At 45.6% G+C, this 25,478-nt stretch overlaps 1 protein-coding gene across 3 annotated transcripts in view; it reads right to left on the minus strand.

Moving 5' to 3' along the window:
* Nucleotides 1-25,478, minus strand: part of CSNK1D (casein kinase 1 delta) — a 60,548-nt gene that overhangs the window by 27,546 nt on the left and 7,524 nt on the right. For all 3 annotated transcript variants that reach the window (XM_075014985.1, XM_075014986.1, XM_075014984.1), the window contains exons 2-6: nt 21,797-21,907; nt 19,456-19,604; nt 18,684-18,912; nt 16,988-17,158; nt 1,311-1,459 (exon numbers count right to left, since the gene is read on the minus strand). In XM_075014985.1, the coding sequence (XP_074871086.1) occupies nt 1,311-1,459; nt 16,988-17,158; nt 18,684-18,912; nt 19,456-19,604; nt 21,797-21,907 (809 nt within the window). The remainder of the gene's footprint in view (nt 1-1,310; nt 1,460-16,987; nt 17,159-18,683; nt 18,913-19,455; nt 19,605-21,796; nt 21,908-25,478) is intronic.

Here is a 25,478-nt window from a genome sequence, read left to right on the forward strand (position 1 = left end):
AGTTAGTAAGGCAAATAGGATGTTAGGAATTATTAAAAAAGGGATCGATAATAAGACAAAAGAGATCATACTTCCCCTATATAAAACTATGGTACGCCCACATCTCGAGTACTGCGTGCAGATGTGGTCTCCTCACCTCAAAAAAGATATATTGGCATTAGAAAAGGTTCAGAAAAGGGCGACTAAGATGATTAGGGGCTTGGAAAGGGTCCCATATGGGGAGAGGCTAGAGAGACTGGGACTTTTCAGTTTGGAAAAAAGGCGATTGAGGGGCGATATGATAGAGGTATATAAAATCATGAATGGTGTGGAGAAAGTGAATATAGAAAAATTATTTACCTTTTCCCATAATACAAGAACTAGGGGACACCAAATGAAATTGATGGGTAGTAGGTTCAAAACTAATAAAAGGAAATTTTTCTTCACACAGCGCACAGTCAACCTGTGGAACTCCTTGTCCGAGGAGGCTGTGAAGGCCAGGACTCTATTAGGGTTTAAAAAAGAGCTTGATACATTTTTGCAGGTTAGGTCCATAAATGGCTATTAGCCAGGGATAAAGTATGGTGCCCCAGCCTTCATAACAAGGGCAGGAAATGGATGGCAGGAGATAAATCACTTGATCATTGTCTTCTGTTCTCCTTCTCTGGGGCACCTGGCATTGGCCACCGTCGGCAGATGGGATGCTGGGCTCGATGGACCTTTGGTCTGACCCAGTATGGCCATTCTTATGTTCTTATGTTCTTATAGGGTTAATTGCTGTAAACTCTCAAGTCCTGGGTTCTCTAACCCAGAATCAGCAAACTTGTGTCCCAGTAACCCTGGGTTTACATTGCAGTGCAGACATACTATGATCTCAGAGACTGACATAAATTACATTTTCTAGAATTAAAATATGATACTTTTCTACCTAGAAGTCAGAGACTAAATTTACTGGAGAGTTTTAACAGTAATGTCATTTGAAAATTGACATATTACCATCTATTAATTCATAATCAGGAGTTCCAGCTGCCCTTCAGATCTTATTATTAGTGCAAGGAATATGCTAATACATTTGAACATCTCAGTATTTCTAAAGCCAATGCCCTCTCTCTCAAATGCAGAGGCACTGTAGAAAATTTGCTTCTTCAAACTTTCAGTGTGCACTCATACACCAAAGAAAATATGGCCTTCCTAAATACCATTTGAACACAGGAAATCTTGGGTAGTAGAGTCAAAATACACACTGTTAGTAAATAAATCAGAAACTTAAATATATATCAACTATCCTAAATAAAATTCAATACCCTAAGTCAGCAATGTTCTCTACTTACAAATTTAAGCATGTTCCAGTCAAATACATAGTCATAGGAGAAGCCTTGTCTGTGGAACAGGTTTCTGAATAACTGTCTCAGATAAGAATAGTCTGGTTTGTCATCAAAACGCAAAGAGCGGCAGAAATTCAAGTACGTAGCAAACTCAGCTGTAACAAGAGAAATCTAGGTTACTAGCTTCATATTTATTTTTAAATAATTGTTCCAAAATTAATGTACTGTTTACTGGGATAGCACAGTTTTATCATCCTTTTCTACATTTAGCTCTTACTTCCCAGCACGCCCTTCAGACACATCAAGCAAACAGAAAGTTACAGCATCATATTAGTAGCCACACTATTAATTTTTCTACCCTGTGGGACAGCTGTAATATTTACACTAGCAAGGCTACAGAAATAATGAAGTCTAAAGACATTCATATTTTGTTCCAGGGTATAAATTAGAACAGTTATTTAATGACAGTTAATGCACATCTTTAAAAAACTCAGTCATGATTAATAGCTATGTTAAATAATAGAACATCAATTGAAATGTATTAAATATTTTGGGTGCTTTTCTGTATTTTTCAAATTGATTTCAATTACAACAGAGAATATCAAGTGTCCAGTGCTTACTTTACATTCTTTTTGATTACAAATGCATGCGTTGCAGAAATGATGAGCAAAAGAAATAGTATGAGACGAACTGAAAAATACAAGTACAGGTTGCACCTTCTTGGTCCAGCACCCTCAGGATCTGAGTAGTCCTGGGCCAGGGATTTTTCTGGACCAGCTAAGGCCAAGGATTCCCTGCTGTCCACTGGCCCCACTTCAGGGCATTGGCCACTCCTGCCCACCAGCCTCTGGCCAGACCACACAGTCGCAGATTTCAGAGGCTGAACATGTACTGATGTCCAATCTCTACCATAAAAGTGAAACTACAAACTTCTTTCTGTTACATAACTACACTCAGAAACAAAACAACGTAAAACTTTAGAACCCAGTCTACTTATCATTCTACTAATCGTTAAAGCCAAGCAAGTTTGTTTATGTTTACATGAGGTAATGCTTCACGTTTCTTATTTGCAATATCACTTGAAAGTGAGAACAGGCGTTCACATGGTATTTTTGTAACCAGCATTCCAAACATTCGTATGGCCTTTCGTGCTTTGGCCAACCTTTGAGAGGACATGCTTCCATACTGAAGATGCTCTTTTAAAAAAAAAAAAGCCAATGAGTTAATTAAATTTGTGACTGAACTCCTTGGGGAAGAACTGTATGCCTCCTGCTCTGTTTTACCCAGATATTTCACATTATAGTAGTCTTGCATAATGACCCAGCATGTTAAGTTTTAAGAACAGTTTTGCTGAAGATATGAAAAAATCAGAAAGGTAACAGTGTTAGATTTCTAAAAATAGCGACAACATTCAACCCAAAATTTAAGAAACTGAGGTGCCATCCAAAAATCTAAGGAGGATAAGGAATGGAGCACACTTTCAGACATCTGAGAAGAGCAACACTCTGATCGGGAAACTCCAGAACCCAAAGCACCAAAAAAGGAAGCTCAGTCTTTTGGTGGTGGTGGCAAATGACTCAGATGACGAAAATGAACCTCACAGTCCATACTGCTTTGGATTGTTATCAAGCAGAAGCATGGAGGCATGTCCTCTGGAATGGTGGCTGAGGTAAAAAGGGGCATACAAATCTTTAGACCATTTGGCACGTGAATATCTTGCAATGCCAGCTAGAACAGAAGGCAGCATTATCTCCTGCAAATTCTAATCAAAATTATTTGAGTGACTGACTGAACAAGAAATAGGACTAAGTAGACTTGTAAGTTCAAATGCTTTCTTTTTTTATGAATGTAGGGTTTTTGCACATAATTCTACATTTGTAAGTTCAACTAAAACGATAAAGAGACTGCACTACATATTTGCATGAAGTGAACTGAAAAATTCCGTTTGTTTACACTGCAAATATTTGTAATAAACAAATAGTGAGAACTGTACATTTTATACTAAATTCAATTACAGCACAGAATACATCTGACAATGTAGAAAACATCCAAAATACTTAAATGGTATGATTACTGTTTAGCACTATAATTAATCACACCATTAATTGTGATTATTTTTAATTGCTTGATATCCGTAGTGTAAATGTCACAGAATCCAGTGAATTAAAGGAAAAAGAGAAGTTACTCACCGTAGAAACGGTGGTTCTTCGAGATGTGTCCCCGTGGGTGCTCCACATTAGGTGTCGGGCTCGCCCCGGCGCCGCAGGTCGGATCTTCCAAGCAGTTTCTGCCGGACCGCACATGCGCCGGCACACGCTGCTCCCTTGCGCGCTCCCGGCCACGTGCGCGATCCGGTCCCTGCCAGTTCCTTGACCAACTGCCTCGGATGCTCCTGCAAAACAGTAAACAGAGATCCAAAGCGGGGAGGATGGGCGGGTGGTGGAGCACCCACGGGGACACATCTCGAAGAACCACAGTTACTACAGTGAGTAACTTCTCTTTCTTCTTCGAGTGTCCCCGTGGGTGCTCCACGTTAGGTGACTACCCAGCAGTAACCCAAAATAGGAGGTGGGTAATCGGATCATGTGCAGCTTGTCCCCAAGAGGACTACTGTCAAGAGCTGGGTATCCTCTTGGAATACCCCGTGAAGGGCGTAGTGCTTGGCAAAGGTGTCATAGAATGACCAGGTCGCCGCTCTGCAAATGTCTTTTAGCGCAACGCCCTTGAAAAAGGCTGTTGATGCCGCCACCGCCCTAGTGGAGTGAGCCCTGGGTGTGGCCAGTAAAGGAGTCTTTTTGAGTTCGTAGCACATTTTTATGCAGGATACGATGTGCTTTGAGATTCTCTGCAAAGAGAGACCTTCTCCTTTCGATTTGGGAGCGAGAGAGACTAGGAGTCTATCCGTTTTCCGGAAGGACTTGGTCCTGTCTATATAGAAGGCTAGCGCCCTCCTCACGTCCAGGAGGTGTAGGCGCGCCTCTTTGTTAGAGTTATGAGGCTTTGGATAAAACGAGGGTAAAACAATAGGTTCGTTAATATGAAACTCAGAAGAAACTTTAGGAACAAAGGCTGGATGCAGCCATATGGTTACCGCCTCCTTGGAAAATACTGTGCAGAGTGGCGTTGCCATAACTGCCGCAAGCTCGCTCACCCTGCGAGCTGACGTGATTGCGAGAAGGAAGGTCGTCTTTATCATAAGGAGGCAGAGGGAAACCGTGGCTAAAGGCTCGAACGGTGGTCCTGTTAGCACACTAAGCACCAGGTCCAAGTTCCATGAAGGTGGAAGCAGTTTCCGAGGGGGGTACAGGTTTACCAACCCTTTGAGGAACCTGGTAACCATGGGATGGGCGAACACCTTGTGCCCTTCCTCTTCGTGTCTGAACGCTGAAATGGCGGCAAGGTGGACCTTTAACGAGGATAGTGAGAGTCCTCCTCTCTTGAGGTCCAGTAAATACTCTAATATTACAGGTATAGGCACCGAAAGGGGGGCTAACTGTTTGGTAGAACACCATGCCATGAAGCGAGTCCACTTCTGCTTGTAGGTCTTCCTGGTGGAAGCCCTCCTGCTACTTTCTAGGACTTGTTGCACTTCCTCCGTACATGTGCTCTCTAGGGAGCTGAGCCATGGATTAACCCCGCTTGTAGTCGCAGGCCTTGGGGGTGCGGATGCGCTATGGACCCCTGGGCTTGCGTGAGCAGATCCGGCGCCACCAGGAGGGGCATCAGTGGACGGTCCGACATGCGCAGGAGTAGGGGGAACCATTGCTGTCGATCCCACGTTGGGACTATCAGGATCATTCGGGCTCCTTCTCTCCTGGCTTTCTGCAAGACTTTGTGGATCAGCACTGTGGGTGGAAAAGCGTAAAGCAGGGGGCCCCTCCAGGAGATCATGAATGCGTCCCCCAGGGACCCCCATCCCAGTCCTGCCCTGGAGCAGTATCGTGGGCACTTCTTGTTGTGTTGAGTAGCAAACAGGTCTATCTGGGGAAAGCCCCATGCGTGAAAAATCGGTCATAGCAGATCGGGACGGATCTGCCACTCGTGCGTGAGTGCGAAATGCCTGCTCAGCTGGTCTGCCTTCACATTGTGAGCGCCTGGTAAGTACGAGGCTTTCAAGGTTATATTGTTGGCGATGCACCAGTTCCACAACCGGACTGCTTCCGCACATAAGGCACAGGACCGAGCTCCTCCTTGCCGATTTATATAAAACATGGTGGAGGTATTGTCTGTACTGATCCCGACTACTTTGCCTTGCATATGGTCTCGAAAGTGTCTGCAGGCGTTGAACACTGCTCTGAGCTCCAGTATATTTATGTGCAGTGACTGTTCCGTGGAGGACCACAGTCCTTGTGTCACCTCTTCGCCCATGTGTGCTCCCCACCCTATGTGGGAAGCATCTGTAGTAAGAAAAACCGATATTTGTGGTTGGTGGAAGGGTACCCCTGTTAGCATGTTCTTGGGGTTTACCCACCATTGTAGGGATTTGCGCACCTCTGTCGTGGGCGACACCACCCTGTGAACGGTGCGTGCTGCCGGTTTGTATACGCTCGCCAGCCAGTGCTGCATTATGCGCATGTGTAACCTGGCGTTCTGTACTACGAACGTCGCTGCTGCCATGTGGCCCAGCAGCTGTAAGCACGTCAGAACCGGCACCGTAGGGCTGAATGTGATGACTTGCACGAGGGAGCCGATGGCCTGAAAGCGTGTCTCTGGTAGATACACTCTCGCTGTAATAGAATTTATGCGTGCCCCTATGAACTTTATGTCCTGTGTGGGGTCTATCTTTGATTTTGCGAGATTGATAACCAGGCCGAGCGAAGAGAACGTGCCTGCTGTGACGCGTATCATGCGTAGTACCTCCTCCTTCAAGGCCCCTTTGAGTAGGCAGTTGTCCAGATACGGGAATATAAATACCCACTGTCTGTGCAGGTAGGCTGACACCACTGCCAAGGTCTTGGTGAAGACTCTGGGGGCCGAGGAGAAGCCGAACGGTAGGACCTTGTATTGAAAATGTTCTTTGCCTACCACGAACCGGAGGAATCGTCGGTGAGCCGGATGGATAGTTATGTGAAAATACGCGTCTTGTAAGTCGAGGGCTGCGAACCAATCTCCATCGTCCAGTGCCGTAAGGATGGAGGCGATTGTGATCATCTGAAAGCGTTGCTTGCGCAGGTACCGGTTGAGGCCTCGAAGATCTAAGATGGGCCTCCAGCCTCCTGTCTTTTTCTCCGTGAGGAAGTATCTGGAGTAGAACCCTTTCCCGTGCAGTTGCTCCGGCACTCTTTCCACTGCCCCTATGAGCATAGGATGGTCTACCTCCTGCTTGAGTCTCGCTTCGTGGGACGCATCCTGCAGGTGGGGCCTGGGTGGAGGTCGTGGCGGTGGGAGCGACTGGAAGGGGATCGCGTACCCCGTGGCTATGATCTCCAGCACCCATTTGTCTGTGGTGATCTTTTGCCACTGGTTGTAGAATGGTCGGAGGCGATGGTGGAATAACAGCTTCAGATGACATTGTGCGATGGTAGTGATGGCGCAGCCCTGGATCTGTGTGTCAAACTTGTGGCCTTTGGCCCTGCCCCGAGGACGCACGGCTTTGTTGGGAACGTCGCCTGGGAGTTCTATATTGTTGATGCTGTTGATGTCGCCCTTGCTCGTAACCCCTGTGGTACTGGGGACACTGTGGCTGATACTGGTACCGTCTTTGCTGAGGGTAGTACTTTTTCTTTCTGTATGGAGGGGTGTAGATCCCTAAGGTCCTAAGAGTGGCTCTTGAGTCTTTACTGGAATGAAGGACCGAGTCAGTTGATTCAGCAAACAGCTTCTGCGTGTCGAAGGGGAGATCGATGATCTTCGCCTGCAGATCCCTCGGTATACCCGATGTTTGGAGCCAGGACTCCCTTCGCATTACCACTGTCGTAGCTGTTGAGCATACTGCTGTGTCCGCAACATCCAGGGCGATCTGAACTCCCGTCCTCGAGGCCACGTAGCCTTCTTGCATGATAGCCTTGAGCACCGGCTTCTTGTCCTCTGGAAGCGAGTCCATGAGGGAGGTTAACCTAAAGTAGTTGTCGAAATTGTGGTTCGCTAGATGCGCTGCGTAATTCGCCATTCTCAACAGTAGGGTGGAGGAGGAGCAGACCTTTCTGCTGAACAGCTCTAGCTTCTTGGCATCTTTGTCCATTCCCCCTGTTTTGAACTGAGACGTTTTTGATCTCTGTTGAGACGATTCTACCACCAGAGAATTTGGTTGCGGGTGGCTGAATAGGAACTCCATGCCCTTCGCTGGCACGAAGTATTTCTTGTCCGCTCTCTTGTGGACAGGCGGAATAGTCGCAGTGGTCTGCCATATCATGGTGGCGGACTCCAAGATTGCTTCGTCAAGCGGTATGGCTATTTTAGAGGAGGCCGGAGGTCTCAGATTTATGGAGCTTATGGTGCTTCTCTTGCACCTCTGCTGTCTGGATGCCTTGTGTGAAGGCCACCCTTTTAAACAGCTCTTGGAACTGTTTGAGATCGTCCGGAGGATGGATGTCCGGAGGATGGATGTCCCCCGGGGCCGTAGCCTCATCCAGGGAGGACAGCGAGGAACCGCTAGGGTACGCCTCTCTGGACCCCTCCGGGTCCTGTTGATGGTGGTACATCCGCTCGCTAGAAGCTTGCGAGGGAAAATCCTGGGGTTCCAGAACCAACTCCCCCTGAGATATCTGAGTCTCTGTCCCCGTTCGCGATTGCCCTCGGGGATACGGAACCGTCTGTGGGGATCTGTCCCTGGTAGTATGCCTATGGTGTCTATGCCCCGTATGATAGGGGCGACCATGGCAACACTGGCACTGCTCCTGGGATGGTGACCTGGACCACTCCCTTGGTGCATACCCCCTACGTCTGGGGGAGCGAGATCTTCTGGAGACATGGGACGCTGGAGAGACCGATTTGTGATAGTACTCAAGTGGCTCGAAGCCCAAGAAGGGCAAAGGTGGTCCAAGCCATGGGGAGGCTGGCTGTAGAAATGGAGATGGGGGCTCTGGATAGGCTAGGGGTGACCCCTGCCTTCTCGCTGGAGTCCGCAGCACGAGCGCAGGGCTCAGAGAAAGCAGTTCTGCAGCCCTGTCTGGAGAGGGACTGTGGTGCCGTGTTTTCTGTGCTGCCTTTCCCCTCCCCTGTGGGGGTGGCTCCGCCCCCTGACGCGTCGGGGATCTCGGCCCCGTAGTCTGCACCGTGCTCGGCATGCTCCTCAGCGGTGCTGCGCGGGCCGTCTCCCCTGGTGCCTGCAGGCTGTGTGCCTGCGCGCTCTGCGCTGCCGGTTCCCCAGAGGTCGGTGCTGCTGTTTGCGGAGCCGCCGGTTCCGGGGCTTGCTTGGCCGCCGCCCTGCCCGTTGTGCGGGGCGGCTGTTTGATCATCGGAGGCTGAACCTCCGCCACGTGCGTCTCCGCCGATCAGCTGTAGCTGCGGCTGGGGGCTCTGCGCTCCACCCGTCCCGCTCGCTGTTGCTGCTGGCAGGGATCGGGTTGGGGAGATTCTCCTCCGTTTTTGCGCTGATGGGGTTAGGGACGCGGCTTTCCTTTTATGGGCCCCGGAGGGTCCCTTCTGCTGCGGCCGCTCCGGCATGTCTGGCTGGAGGGCCTTGTCGAACAGCAGCATTTTCAGCCGCATTTCCCTGTCCTTCCTTGCTCTGGCTGTTAACTTGGCGCAGAAGGAACATTTCTGAGTGACATGGGATTCCCCCAAGCACCTTATACACTGACTGTGCCCATCAGACGCTGGCATCGCCTCTCTGCACGACTCACACTTCTTGAATCCTGAAGAGGACATCGTGGTGAGTCTTTGAGTTGTTAATAGGGTACTTAGCACCTTCTCTGTGCTTGTTCCCCTCTCGGATAAAGCCTGCTGCGGCAGGAGGGCTAATGGCCCTAGGCTCCTGGCCTCCGGTGCTCCGCTTGTTACTAGGATTGGAAGCTTTGAATTCCTTCCCTTTCTTTGTTTTTTTTTTTTTTTGTTGAAAACAACAACCGACTAACTTAATCTAAGACTGAAGAAACTTTAAAACAATTAAAAACGTTAAATACGCTAACTCTGGCCGTAGCCTGAGTGGATTCTGTCTGCAGCCGATGGCGGTTAAAGAGGAACTGGCGGGGACCGGATCGCGCACGTGGCCAGGAGCACGCAAGTGAGCGGTGCGCACCGGCGCATGCGCGGTCCGGCAGAAACTGCTTGGAAGATCCGACCTGCGGCGTCGGCGCGAGCCCGACACCTAATGTGGAGCACCCACGGGGACACTCGAAGAAGAATTGAAAATACAATGCTGTGACTTGGAGAAGACTGTACTGTGTCTCACTAGCACAGGGACAGAGTGGAGCAAGGAGATGGCAGAGTAAAAGCTACTAAATAGACTCCTCATAAAAGGATGAGAGCATAAAAAGAAGGATTTATGTGACATTCCAAATATCACCAATCAGTAGTAGCATCCTTCAGTCTACGTAGACTATGGATCGCACCCTTCGTAGTTCCGTTTGGCATCCTCATTTGCAGCATCAGCTGTGACTGTGAAGACCCACACGAGAGTGACAGTCCTTGCTACATCTGTTGCATATGTAATGCGTGTCTGGCAGGTCCTTGTTGTGCTTTCTGTGGGCTTGCTTCTCCTTTGCTAGCTGTCTGATCCTCAACTCACTCTTCTGAAGGCCCTTGTATAGTTCCTGCCTCCATCTGCTGCGATTGTCTGCAGCTCCTCCCAGCTGTCTGGTTTGATGTCTAATTCCCTGAGGTCTCTCTCGCAAACATCTTTGTAGCGCAGCTGGGGGCATCTGGGAGGTCTTTTGCCAGTGGCTAGCTCGCCATAGAGGATGTCTTTTGGGATCCTTCCATCATTCATCCTGTGGACGTGGCCAAGCCAGTGGAGCCGCCGCTGCCTGAGGAGGGTGTGCATAGTTGGGATTCCACCTTGCTCAAGGATGGTAGTGTTGGACACTCTGCCCTTCCACGATATTCCAAGGATGCGCCTGAGGCAGCGCAAGTGGAAGACGTTCAGCCTCTTTTCCTGGTGGGCGTACAGGGTCCAAGTCTCGCTGCCGTAAAGGAGGGTGCTGAGGATGCAGGCTCTGTAGACTTGCATTTTGGTGTGAGTGTACAGCTTTACTGATCCTCCTATTTAGCTCAGTCTCCAAGGACAGGGTGTCAGTGATGGTGGACCCGAGGTAAACGAACTCGTGGACGACCTCTAACGTATAGTTGTCAGTGCTGATTGATGGAGAAGCAGCAACATCCTGAGCAAGTACATTTGTCTTCTTTAGGCTGATGGAGAGCCAAAGTCCTTGCATGCTTTGGAGAACCGATCCAGCAGCTTCTGAAGCTGGTCTTCTGTGTGTGACACAACAGCAGCGTCATCTGCAAACAGCATATTTCTGATGAGGACTTCCCGCACCTTAGATTTAGCTTTCAGCCTTGCAAGATTAAACAGTTTCCCCATCAGATCTTGTGTGCAGAAAGATGCCCTCTGTTGAAGATCCAAAGGCGTGTTTAAGGAGGAGTGCGAAGAAGATCCCGAACAGTGTCGGAGAAAGGACGCATCCTTGTTTGACGCCGCTCCTGATGCTGAAAGCATCCAATAACGTGCCATCGTATTGGACGGTTCCTCTCGTGTCTTCGTGGAAAGACTGGATCATCCTGAGTAACCGTGGCGGACATCCTATCTTGTGGAGCAGTTTGAACAGTCCATCCCTGCTGACCAAGTCGAAGGCCTTGGTTAGGTCAATTAAGTCAATATAGAGTGGCTTCCTCTGCTCTCTGCATTTCTCCTGCAGCTGCCTCAGAGAGAAGACCATGTCGACGGTAGCTCTCTCTGCGTGGAATCCGCACTGTGATTCAGGATAAACCCTCTCAGTAATCTTCTGGAGTTTACCGAGGATGACGTGAGCAAACAGTTTACCAGTAATGCTTAGGAGGGAGATTCCACGGTAATTGTTGCAGTCACTTCTGTCTCCTTTGTTCTTATACAAAGTTATGATGTTAGCATAGCGCATGTCCTGTGGAACCTCTCCCTCTCTCCAGCACAGGCACAGTAGCTCATGTAGGGGTTCCAGGAGAGTGTCTGTGGCACACTTGATTACTTCTGGTGGTATACCATCCTGACCCGGGGCCTTTCCTACTGCAGTGTTGTTGATGGCTTTCTTCAGTTCATCCACAGTTGGTTCCTGGTCCAGTTCGTCCATTACTGGTAGGAGCTCGACGGCATCAAGGGCTGAGTCGACCACAATGTTCTCACGTGAGTACAGCTTGGAATAGTGCTCGACCCAGCGCTCCATCTGTTTGGCTTTGTCAGTGATGACATCACCAGATTTGGATTTCAGAGGTGCCATCTTGTTCTGGGTGGGTTCTAATGTCTTCTTGATGCTCTCATACATTCCCCTGAGGTTACCAAAGTCAGCACTGGTCTGGATGCTGCTGCATAGCTCGAGCCAGTAGTTGTTGGCACAGCGCCTGGCCGTCTGCTGTACTGTTTTTCTGGCTGCTCTGTGTGCTTGCAGGGTATTCTGGCTCGGCAAACGTTTGTACTCCAGGAGTGCAGCGCGCTTTTTTTCAATGGCTGGAATCATCTCATCGGAGTTAGGTTCGAACCAGTCATTTGTGTTTCTAGCTCTGCAACACATTGCTGTTCTGCAAGAGACACGTCTCGCAGATTCGGGATCTCTAAAGGAAAAGGACTACACCTTTTTCTGGCAGGGCAAAGCCCAAGAAAAACCCAGGGAGCATGGTGTTGGCTTCGCCATCAGAAACACCCTTCTACAAATGGTGGAATTAGTCATGGGTGGATCAGAAAGACTCCTTCAGGTCATACTTCAAACTCGCGCCGGTCCTGTCCGCCTGATCAGCGCTTATGCCCCAACCCTGTACGCCGCACCGGAAGTAAAAGACAGGTGTTATGATGTGCTTAGTGCTGCCATAGCACAAATACCTGCTCGCGAACAACTGTACATTCTGGGTGACTTCAATGCAAGAGTCAGAGCCGATCGTGACTCGTGGCCTTCCTGATTAGGCCACTTTGGTGTGGGAAAAATGAATGAAAATGGTCAGTGTCTTCTCCAACTTTGCACGTACCACAATCTGTACATCACAAACACATTTTTCCAAACCAAGCCACAGCACAGAGTGTCCTGGAGACACCCACGCTCAAAACACTGGCATCAACTAGACGTGGTCATCGCTAGATGTGATAACCTCAAAAACGTCCTTCTGACACACAGCTATCACAGTGCTGACTGCGATACAGATCACTTGTTAGTTTGCTCCAAACTCAAGGTGATTCCCAAGAAGCTGCACCGCTCTAAACCAACTGGAAGGCCCCGCCATCAATGCCAGAAAGACGGCTAACTCAGAGAGAGCTGAAAAGTTCAGAGCAACCCTCGAGGAGAATCTGCGCAGCAACCCTGGGGGTGCCGATGTGACATCCAGATGGCAGCATCTGAGGGATACAATGTACAACACGGCCTTGTCGGTGTTTGGAAGAGCTAGAATCACCAATCACAGTCGGTAGAGACCCCACCAACTCAGATGAACATGGGAGAGGAAAGAACAGCCTACCCTCCCACAGTAGCAATGAAGACAGTGTACAGGAAAGACTTAAAAACACTGAATAAGCCACACTAAAACCATTACATATTTTGAATTTTTTAGTATCTTAAACTCCTGGGCTTTTTATATCATATTACATGCACACCCCCACAAACTAACTATAAATATTCAAGTTACATACATAAAGTAAAAGCTGTGTTATTTGGCACTTTATGAACTAGAAAGCTCCATAAACTGACATTTCTGATCTTCAACAGTGGCTAGCTGGCACAGAAACAGCAGACTTCCTATCTGATTACATATGGCTTCCTGGAAGCAGCAACTTGTCCCTGCTGCTCTTAAGCAGAGGAATAGCCACTAGGGCTCCATGTATTGTCCCCAACCTTAGCACTGGCTCCACAGCTCCCATTGGCTATGAATTGCAGACACTGGGAGCTGCTGGGGTGGCACCTGTGAGCAAATGAAGCACACCGAGTGGCCTGGCCACTAGGAGCAGCAGTAGGGGGACCATCCGTCCGTATGGGCGGGACAGTCCTGTATTTGGGACGCCAAAAAGGCGTCCTGACACTTTTAAAAAGGGATTAATTGCCCCGTATTTGGGTTCTTCACCTGGCTTACCTTTTCCACCAGCAGATGTGCAGGCACAGCTGCTGGCGGGAGTTTTCCGAGAGTTCTCAGCTGCAGCTTTTCCCCGGGGGCTGGAGGGGGCACCAGTGGCTGCAGCTTCCCAGGGGCTCCCAATTCCCTGAGGCTGGAGAAGGGGCAGCAGCTACTGCTGTTTTCCTGGGGCTCTAGAAGTGCCGGCAGCTGTGGCTTCCCTAGGGCTGTGGGGTGGCAGTCTCCTTCCTGGCTCCCTGGGGCTTGGAGGAGCCACCCCTCCCCTCCATATCTCCCTATCCCATATTTGCGACAGGGAGATATGGTCACCCTAAGCAGCAGGAACACTTTGCCATTTATGGGGAGCCACCAGAGCTAAGCACTGCCTGGATCTGGCAGCCTGATACCTCTCCCTTACCCCAACACCCTGCCCTCATCCCCTTCCAGAAGCCAAGCTCCCTCCGCCTCAGTTAACCAGACTTATTTTTTATTTACTGGCACCCCCAATTCTCCCAACATGCCAGATGACGGAATTATTATTGCATTACTATTCTACACTCCCACCATACAAAAAATCATGTATACTGTTAAAATATATACACAATTGCAGAGTTAATGCAGCTTGAGAACTTTAGTCTGCAAATCTTTTTCCACATTCTCAACAATAACGTTGCATTCACATAGCTTTATGTTTTCTTAAAATTAAATACAGACAACTCAAATGAACGGTATAGTAATCCCCTAAGACACGCACATTCAAAATGCGTGTAACTCACATTTACATGAGAGAGGAGTGGGGAGGTTAGTGGCTGAGGGGGAGGGGGGAGACTCCACAGCCCCGTGGTTGGAAGCCCCTGTTAACAAGGGGATCCTCCGACTTTCCTCACCCTACTCCCCAGCAACAGCACTGAGAAGCTATGACAGGAGAATCTCCTTCCCCCACACCTCTGCAGCCACAGCTGCCTTTTGCTCAGCTGAAAGAGCTTTGCTCCGCCAGCCAGCAGCTTTTTAACATGGGGATCCTCGTTAACAAAAGGATCCTCCACCCCCCACAACAGCACTGAGGCACAGAGCCAGCTGCACCCAGCTGCAATACCCCTTTACAGGGGGATTGTCTCGCCCCACTGTGCTGAGGCGGCAGCAACTACTGCAGCTGAGCTGGCTCACAGCCCGCCAGCCAGCCAGCCAGCAGCGCTTTAAATCCAGGATCCCCTTTAACAAGGAAATCGCTGCTCTCTTCCCCCTTCACAGGGGGACCCCTTGTTCCCAGCTGCAGTGGCAGTCCCTGCTACTGAGCTGGTGGCCCCGCCCCCTTGACTTGCACAAATTTTGAGTTATGTCTGGTTTTCCAGGAATGTAATTCTCACGCAAATCGAGGGTCTACTGTACAGAGAAGGTAGATTAAGCACTCCGTTCTGTCACTGATAACACAGGAACAAAGGGACATTCAATTAAACTCAAACATAGCAAACTTCAAAACAGTCTCACAAACTCCCAAATGGAAACATCACCACTCATAGACACTGAGGCCGAGAATCAGACATTTATAGGACTAACAAAAATATCCACATTTTTAGTTAATGCTGATAAACTGTAGAAGAGATTAAACCTCAGGTATCAGGGTTTAAATCAGGCACCAGTAATTAGGAAGGTAACTAATTTTTTGAGGGGGAGCAGATCATATATGGGGAAAAATATCAGCCTAACGTACAATTTCTTTTATCTTCCTCTGAGGGATCTGGTGTTGGCCACAATCAAACAGGATACTGCGTCAGATTAACCACAGATCTGATCCTGTATGGTTATTCCTATGCTCCATGTTTCCCAGTACAGCAAGTGCTATTGTTGCATCAGACTTTGCAATCCAGTCCACTTCAATAAAGGAACAAAAAACTCAATTGGTCAACTGATTTTTGTTCGTCTTCAGACAGCACAGCATTTTTACAAGAGCACAAAAGTACAGAAACAGGAGACAAAGCTTTCAATTGCCAAGTCCCAGCAAATGCACATTCAAAAAAACCCACAAAAACAAAACAAAACCAATGGTGAGGAGATCTGGTCAACAGACAGGGAGTGGTCCAGGCAAGCAAGTGTGACATCCATTTGTTAAGTTGCCTGTAAGCTGCGCAGCTGCACACTAAATTCTCATGTCATGCAGGCAAGAAGAAATATTCCCCTAGAGCTGCCCAGAATGGCGAGAGATGCCCTTCCCCCACCTTCTATGGGGAGATGGGGCTGGGAGAAGTCCTATATCCTGGGCACAGTCCCAGGGAAGCCTTCACCCAAGCCTCACTTTGCTGGCCCCAGTCCAGGACCTGGCCCTCAGCTGGAACCCTAAACCCCCACTGTAGGCTGAGCCTCCGGGCAACAATAATCAGCAATGTAAATATGTTAATTAAAATGGTGGTTTATGAGAAACAAAATGGAGGTGGTATGAACAAAATGGAGTTAACATGTCATGCGACCTCCAAGTAGAAAGGAGGGGGCTCTTCTCAAAACAGTAAATAAGAACCATCTCTACCCAGAATCTCCCACCTCTTCTGCTTGCCCCTGAGAACCACCTCAGGAGTTTCTTGCCCTTAAGGCTTTATAAGTCCTGATGCTGCCTGAAAGCAGTTGCTGTTCAGCTGATTGGCAGCGTTTGCACAGGTCACCAGCTTAGACGAGCACATCCCATCCACCACCTATTATTGTTGTTGTCATCTACCTGCGGTGCTCTCTGGAGTACCAATTCCATCAATGTGAGACTCCACAGCGCTCCTCCCTGAGGGCTCTCAATTAGCCCAAAAGGTAGAAAGTCTTGGACAACACCCTGCCACTCCAGTTCACAAGTAGTGAAGTAACCAAAATTTGGGGTAAAAATTATCGTTTATTTTCTTGTAAAAGTCTAGTTGGGAATATTAATAGTTTTTTCTGTTCACTTCCACAGTTCAGTTAAGAGTTTTTAGTTCACGTCAGGTTTTCCCCCACTTTCCCTTTTAATGTGCCAAATCCCTTAACATAATTTACCTAGTTTTTCATCTTACTCCATGTCTGTTTTCTTTTCCTTTCTGGGCCTAATTCACAGATGACAGACACTGAGGGAGGGGTCAGATTTGTTCTTCTGACTGGAGGTTACACACATTTTGTTATCCAAGACCCCAAGGGTAACATCACAGCCAAATGTTCTGTCCCAGGCCTATACCCCCAAACCCCTTGGCCCCACATCACTTCCATATTGGTGTACATCTTAAAAAAAAAAAAAAAAAAACCACGTGCACGCACACACACACACACACGCACACACACACACACACACACACACTTTGCACATGGATGTAAAAACTCACAGGGAACATTGTTTAGGTGTATGAACTTTTAGGCCCTCCTTGCGTTTAATGTGTCTATTTACAAACAGATGTCAAAGTAACTGCTAAATTAATATAGGTTAAATACTTCAATATAAGGCCTTCCATACAATGTCAACAAAGTGTTTAAAAAAAAAGCTAACTTTGTTATACGCCATCAAAAAGCTTACTTACAAGGATATCCTTTACACAAAACCTCAATAGGTGTAGACATTTTCTTTTCGCTAATACGTTCATATTTCTGTCTTTTTGTTGCTGCCTTCAATCCCTGCCAGGGGAGGGAGCCCAGGTTAAAATACATCAGTACATAGCCCAAGGACTCCAAGTCGTCTCTGCGAGACTGCTCTACAAGGAGATAAAAGTTGAATTGTTAGATTTGATGTACTGGTGTGAAGGTACAAAAATGTTTATAAGAAACTGCCACTGAAAGTCTTACAAATACTTAATATATGGCTGAAGGTCAATAAGTCCATCTTAAACTTGCCGATAACTAAACAAAACAGCAGAAATGTAGCACTTTAAAGACTAACAAAATGATTTATTTTGGGTGGGCTTTGGTGAGACAGACCCACTTCATCAGATCAATAGTATTTCCAGTACAGATTGACATCTACAAGTACAGAGGTTATTTAAAAAACAAACACAAACAAAAACAAAAAAAAAACCTGACAAATCAAGTATATACGACTGAAGGAGAGGGTGAGGGGTGGGGGATCTTAAGCATCCTGTCTCGGATAATTAAGAGCATCAAAGGAAGGGAAGCATTGCAAGGACTGCTTCCCTTCCTTTGATGCTTGTAATTACCTCAGGCAAGACACTTAACGCCCCCTCACCTCCACCCTCACTCTCCTTCTTCAGTTCTAACCACTTGTCAGTTTTTATTGCAATTTTTTTTGGACCTCTGTACTTACAGACATCAGTCTGTAGCGAAAAGGCTATTGATCTGATGAAGTGGGTCTGTCCCACTAAAGCTCATCACCGAATAAATCATGTTGTTTGTTTTTAAAGTGCTATATTTCTGATGTTTTGTTTTGTTAGAATACAGACTAACACGGCCACCTCTCTGTTACCTGCCAATAAGTAGAAACAGTTACCCTTCTTGAAGTTATCCAAAAGCTCATTAATTCCTTGGAACCATTCATTAGTTTCCAATTTCAATTCCTACCTGAAGACCTAGGCCAAGCTCACTGCACACACTAGGGGGTGCCCTCTATTCCTCCTTTTCCCACCACCAGTTTCCTGTTCACCACCTTTCCATCCCCTTCTATTTCCAATGCTCTGAAACACACCCGTAAGTAAAGTACACACCTGTGCTTCCCACCCACTCCCATTATACCTTTTCTTTCTTATTAGGATCCAGTGAGTCAACATCTTACGTTCTATTTGAAGGATGGTCAGAAATGAGATAAAAATATTATGTCAGGAAGTGTTAATTGATGCTTTTAACCAATCATTTGATATATAGACAATTGCAGAGGTGTCTGAATGTGTGGCTCTTCTAAATAGGAGGCAGAGACTGTGTGCCTTTCCTCCACCAACATTTGCAACATTTCAATTTTCTAATTCCCCTGAAAATCCACAGGGATCTGCACATTGTTGCCTAAAACATTCCCTGGAATTCTGGGATTTATCAGAAGCAGCATTCAGAAGCTACTGCATGACAAACAGGCAGCATCAAATTGAGTGTAAGGCCTTGCAAGCTCAGCTAGTTAACAGTAATATGCATTTTTTTCCAGTGCATCAGCTACAAAAACAAAACAAAACACCTGCTTAATAAAAGGATTTATCCAGACTCTCTATTTCATAACTGACAACTCAAAATGATAGATAGCTTATTGTCTAACAAAATATGTATCTTCCTCCAGCTCACCAATTCCAAGATGAGTGTTTATAGATGCATAACGGGCAGTTCCTGTTAAGTTTTTATTTTCACGATAAGGAATGTGCTGGTGAGTTCGAGCATCACGATACTTCTTGGCTAACCCAAAGTCGATGATGTAGACCAGATTGCCTTTCTTTCCCAGACCCATCAAGAAGTTATCAGGTTTTACATCTCGGTGGATGAAGTTCTTAGAGTGGATATATTCAATCCGACTAATCTAGATACAGAGAAGAAATTAAGTCAAGTAACACTACAAGCATTTCTGTTACAAGAAACAAGGTCTTAAAAACAGCAGAATTTCCTTACTTGTTTTATCAATTAAAATCTCAGATTATTAAAATAAATGGATTTTACAAATACAAACAGTTTACTTTTAATTATATTGCTTTCATATCTTCCTCCTGTTCCCTCACCTTAGTAAAATTTTCACCTTAGTAAAATTTACGTTTGTTTCTACTCAGCTTCATTTTCTGGCTCTTTTGCATTAGTGCAATGTGACAATGGTCTAGGTAGTAAACAATTCAGAAGACTACTTAAAGTACACCAAAAACTCTTTTATGTTAAACATTTATCAGAATTAGAGATTTACAGCTTGAATGTACAAAAATAAAACCATTTTTGAGTCTTACAACCTTTAAAAGAGACCGCAAACCTCATCCACCTCAGAATTCCTAAAAAGGGACATAGCTGAGTAAAATTTTTGAAAATCTTAATATGCTATGTAGATTTCATCTTCAAGAGCTTCACAGCAATCTCCTACCATTTGGTCAGCAAGCAACAGGACTGTCTTCAGACTGAATTTTCTTGAACAAAAATTGAATAGGTCTTCAAGACTTGGCCCCAACAACTCCATCACCATTACATTATAGTCTCCTTCAGCACCACACCATTTAATTGTTGGAATACCCACTAGAAGAGAGAAAAAGAGTTTATTCACAGTACTTTTCATGTGAGTTTACAGGTCATGTACCTAGACCTTCAAAGATCCTTAAGACAGATTTAAAAACCACGTTCTTTTGTAACTTTGATATATTTCCAATTAGGGTTATTTTGTGTTTCCAGTGGTGCTGAATATTTTACTCTATGGAAGGGCTTTTCAAGAACATAAACCTAAGATCTAAACTTAGCATATTCCTCCTTCAAAAAAATAACTGATGAATTTTGTGTTTCACATTGTAAGCCCATGCTTTCTTGGAATAATGCCTTAGACCAGAACTTCCCAAATTAATTTGGCCATGGAACACTTCTGGGCTTGGAATATATTGACGGAACAAATACAGCTGGTGGGGCAGAGGGAAGGCTTTACACTGAAAAATTGGCACACCTAATGCTCAAAAGTTGATTTAAAAGAGTTTTTTTAGATGTCTTATTTTACAAAGAACAAAAAAAAGAAAAAACATGAGAAAATCATCTAAATGAACAACTAATGCCCTTCTGATAGGAGGACACTTAGAAACTCTATAACTAAGTACAGAAGGGTCTCAACATTCGTGAACCTACAGTTAGCGAATTCAAGCATTCACAAGTGGCTGTGGGCAGGTATTTCCCTGGGGCTCTGGAGACACAGAGCGCCAGCAGCCGTCACTTCCCCCGGGGCCCCAAGCAGGAGCACCGGCAGCGCCACTTTCCCCAGGCCTCTGGGCAGGAGCCCTGGCAGTTGGGCTCCAGGCAGGAGCAGCATTCACGAAATTCAACATTTGCAAGGGTTCTCAGCACGGTACCCTTGTGAATGTTGAGTACCTACTATATAAAAATTAAGTACAAGCCCAAAACAAAACATCAATATAACAGCAAAAGAAAGATGATTAGTGTCGTTCTTTTGTACAAAAATAGAAAGGACAATATTGTTCAAAAAAAGGACTGTCCTCCCTTAAGCTTAAAAAATGTTGTTATGAAAAAGAAATCCAAAACAAATTACATATGAAAAATATTTTTAAACGTTATGTTTTCATAAATTTATTATTTTTAAAGAAAACTACTGGAAAATAAAAGTAAGTAACATTTGACAGTTTTCTTAAAGTGGGAAAAGCGTTTTTTCATCTTTTGATCACAGATCTGCTTAACCTTAGGCACAATGTTAGAGAGTTGTCTCCTCACATCTGGTGCAGCATCACAATTTCCCTGAACACAACTCATGCTGAAACAATCCAAATTGACTCTGTGTTGGCACGAATTGCATAACAACTATGCTAGTATGAACGTGCTATAACTATTAATACACCTAAAATGTAAATACTATTCAAATACCTTCGTATTTTTGAGACACACATAATTTCATATTTAATATTTTAGAAGGAAAAATATCGTTAGCATTAAAATTTTTTCACTGAACACCTATTTGTGTTGCGCAGAACACTGATGTTCCATGGAACACAGTTTGGGAAACGATGGCTTAAAAAAATTTCACACATTCATATGGTCCCTGTGAGCAGGGTAAATAACTCCATTATGCAAAAGGAGAGTCTGTGACACATAAGTGACTTAGGCAAAGTCACTGAGTGTGCACTTGTCAGAACAAGCTTTAGAATGTAATTTCCTGGATTCCAGAACCATGATCATATCAAAATAAAAACATGACTCTATGCTTAGGGCTTGAAATGGACTTTACTTATTTATTTGAAGCAGCTAACAATAAAACTAAGATAATTATGTTTAAGCACCACACCGTTGCTGGGGCACCGAAGCCAATAAAACATCAATATTTTTACCTATCATAGGACAGCACGTGGTGGCTACTAAAATTTATGTCCTACTCCAAACATTCTCTTAGGAGATCAAAATTACTTAAGGGAATTCTATCAGTCTCGTTTTAGGAAGCTAAAAATCTGCAAGTGAGAATAGCAGCAGTTGGCATCTTTAGGTAAAAGCTTTAAAAGCGATAATCAGTTTTAAACTTTTCAAAAATTAGAAAAAGCTTGAACTTTTCACATTTTTCTGAGTTGTGTTGACTACATTAGCTAATGGTAGTGTTGGGTGCAAATCCTCTAACACAGGAAAACCAAGGAAACCTCCCGAACTCCAAAAGGGAACCTGAACCTTAATTTATCTGATAGCTGTGAATACAGACAGTACTTGCTTATTAGACAGAAATTTAAATTTACCTCCTCCCTGCATCATTTTGTAGATTTTACTCTCTATGTGGAGCTGAGGATGTTTGGTTTTCACACATTCCAATTTGATGGCAACCTCCTCACCAGCAGCAATATCGGTTCCTAAGGAAAAAATATGACAATTGGTCATATTTGACAAAGAAATATGACAAAGATATTTCTTCCCCAAAAGTGTTTCCGGTATGGAAATTGATAATTTTGATTGAACAGAACAACGAAACTTTTCTATGATTATCATATAACAGACTGGGTAATATCCTGAGTGAACCTTATGGAATGTAAATAAACATTACTGAATTAAACCTTATTGAGTTAGGATTAATATCTTTAGAGTACACTGTATTAAAAACACTACTTTATGCATATTATGTTGGGAAGACAGAGGTTGAAGGACTACTCTTGCCAGAATTCACATTACGGTGAGCTCTGGTAGACTTATTAAAACGCATGTAGATTCTTTTGCTGTTGCTAATGTTTACTCTGTAGTGCTTTTTATCTTAAGAATAAATTAGGATTGCATAGGTGCCTTATAAAACTTTAGCAACTGCAACTGTTAGCTGTTTCTAAAGAGAAAACGAGTAGGCATTCCTTTGCTTGGAATAACAGCGAAGCAGGTCAGCCAACAGGAGAGGGGACAAAGGGAGCAGTTGCCCTAGAGCCTGGCAATTCAAAAGAATATGTGGCACCAGCTGCCATAGAAGCTGCTGCAGTGGCAGAAGTTCCAGGCTCTTTAAATCGCGCTGAATGCCGAGTGGCATGTTCCAGGTAGGTCTGAAGGATGGCTGGGTAGAGGAGAAACAGTGCACTCCAGGCAGTGCTGAGGATGAGTTGCCCCAACCCTGCCTCATCAGGAAGCGAGATGCCACCCCTCTTTCCTACCAAGCTCAAGGGCCCAGCAATCTGTTGCCCCTCCCCACTCCAGACCAAGTGAAGGCAGGAACCGTGCAACCCAGAAATTACTCTGGTCAGAAATGAGAGAGAGAGAGAGAGAGAGAGAGAGAGAGATGCACCTCCTTACTCAAGAGAGGTCCCGGGAAGGGAGCTGAAAAGATGGATGTAAGTACTGGTGCAATTGCTCTGAACTGTGACATGTAAATTAACTTTATTTTTTAAAACTGAGCTCTCTAATATTATTGACTTATATTTTAATTAAAAACTCACAATTGTCAAGGCAGAAAATATGGAAAAATATCACTAATTGTTTCTTTAAGTTTTTAAATATATATGTCAGGTTTATCATTTAATTTAGACAGCTAAAAGATACTGAAACCTACATTAACAACACTGGTTTTAGAACCAATATGCTACAAAGTCAAAGACTGCTATACTATATTAAAATCTACAAGCGGGTGTAAATCTTCTTTAGAGTAAAAATCATACAATATTAGAACTGGAAGGAACTTCAAGAGGTCATCAAGTCCAGTTCCCTACCCTCAAAGCAGGGCCACGTACCATCTATATCAGGGTCAGCAAACCCTGGTATGTGTTCCAAGAGTGCCATGTGAGCCAACTTTTATTGGTACATGGAGCAGGAGGTGCATGCAGGGGCTGTGGGCAGGAAAAGGCAATGATGGGGAGGAAGCATCTCTCTGAAGGACATGCAGAGCCTGTGCCTGAGGCTCTGCCAGGGCTTTACCCTCAGGGGGCTGGGGAGGGGGCTTGAGATGGGAAGGGAGGAAGGTAGTTCCAGCGCAGGACTCTGAAGGTGGCATCCCACAGCCCTTCCAGCTTGCTCTGAAACCTGGCAGCAGAGCCACCTTCTGCCCTGCCCAGCTTCAGCCCCCTGTGGAATGTTAGAGGCAGGGTACCGGCTTCAAGGATGAGCAGGCGGGGGAGGAGGAGGGCGGCAGGGTCTCTGTGTAATTTTGTAGTACGTGTAATTTGGGTTATTTTTTCCAACATGCATTACCTTACACTTACCCACATTAAATTTCATTTGCCATTTTGCTGCCCAATCACTCAGTTTGCTGAGATCTTTTTGTAGTTCTTCACAATCCCTTTTGGTTTTGACTGTCCTGAACAACTTGGTGTCATCTGCAAACTTGGCCACCTCACTGCTTACCTCATTTTCTAGATCATTGATGAACAAGCTGAACAGGATCGGTCCCAGGACTGACCCCTGGGGAACACCACTAGTTACCCTCCTCCATTGTGAAAATTTACCATTTATTCCCACCCTTTCCACTCCCACCCATAATTCCCAAATTACACGTACTACATGATGGGGTCAAATTTAGCTACGACAGATCAGGAAAGGGATCTTGGAGTTATAGTGGATAGTGCTCTGAAGACATCCACGCAGTGTGCAGCGGCAGTTAGTAAGGCAAATAGGATGTTAGGAATTATTAAAAAAGGGATCGATAATAAGACAAAAGATATCATACTTCCCCTATATAAAACTATGGTACGCCCACATCTTGAGTACTGCGTGCAGATGTGGTCTCCTCACCTCAAAAAAGATATATTGGAATTTGAAAAGGTTCAGAAAAGGGCGACTAAGATGATTAGGGGCTTGGAACGGGTCCCATATGGGGAGAGGCTAGAGAGACTGGGACTTTTCAGTTTGGAAAAGAGGCGATTGAGGGGCGATATGATAGAGGTATATAAAATCATGAATGGTGTGGAGAAAGTGAATATAGAAAAATTATTTACCTTTTCCCATAATACAAGAACTAGGGGACACCAAATGAAATTGATGGGTAGTAGGTTCAAAACTAATAAAAGGAAATTTTTCTTCACACAGCGCACAGTCAACCTGTGGAACTCCTTGCCCGAGGAGGCTGTGAAGGCCAGGACTCTATTAGGGTTTAAAAAAGAGCTTGATAAATTTTTGCAGGTTAGGTCCATAAATGGCTATTAGCCACGGATAAAGTATGGTGCCCCTAGCCTTCAGAACAAGGGCAAGAGATGGATGGCAGGAGATAAATCACTTGATCTGTTCTCCTTCTCTGGGGCACCTGGCATTGGCCACCGTCGGCATATGGGATGCTGGGCTGGATGGACCTTTGGTCTGACCCAGTATGGCCATTCTTATGTTCTTATGTTCTCTGTGGAGCTTTGTCCATTCTTCCTGTGCGCTTTGGCAGCACAAGGGAGATCTCTTGTGGCCATGCTGGGAACTGCAGGAACCATTTTTGTAATAAAGAGAAGAGGAGAGAAGATCAGCACTGGTGAATGAAAGAGGGTCAGTCGCTGCAGCAAGATTCGGGGGTGGAGAGCGGGGCTGGGGTGTGTGCGAGGGTGATGGGTTGGACTGATGAACTGGGGAGGGTTGACGTGGTGGATGGTTGATGAGTGGAGGGCTAAGCTGGGGGAGGTGAGAACTAGGGTGATGGAACAGGGCAGGGGTCGGCAACCAAAATAGTAAGAGGAGCCATTTTTTCCCAATTTGGTAAAAAACACAGTAATTCTAGAGCCGCAATGCATGTGAATACAAGATGGCCCTTAATAAATTACGTCAAACCATGCTTTTTGTAACCCCTATTTTAAGAACAGTGCACACACAACGATTTGTAACGCGATAAATATTTACTGCAGGATGTTCACAATTTTAGATATTCTGTTTCCTCACACTTTACGTGTCTTTGTGCCATTGTCTTCCTGACTTTCGCTCCTGAAACATCTCTCCCTCTGGAGGACACTAAGGGAAGCTATCCAACATTTCAAGATCACA

This window comes from Carettochelys insculpta, chromosome 20 (assembly GCF_033958435.1).
Source record: "Carettochelys insculpta isolate YL-2023 chromosome 20, ASM3395843v1, whole genome shotgun sequence".
NCBI lineage: Eukaryota > Metazoa > Chordata > Testudines > Carettochelyidae > Carettochelys > Carettochelys insculpta.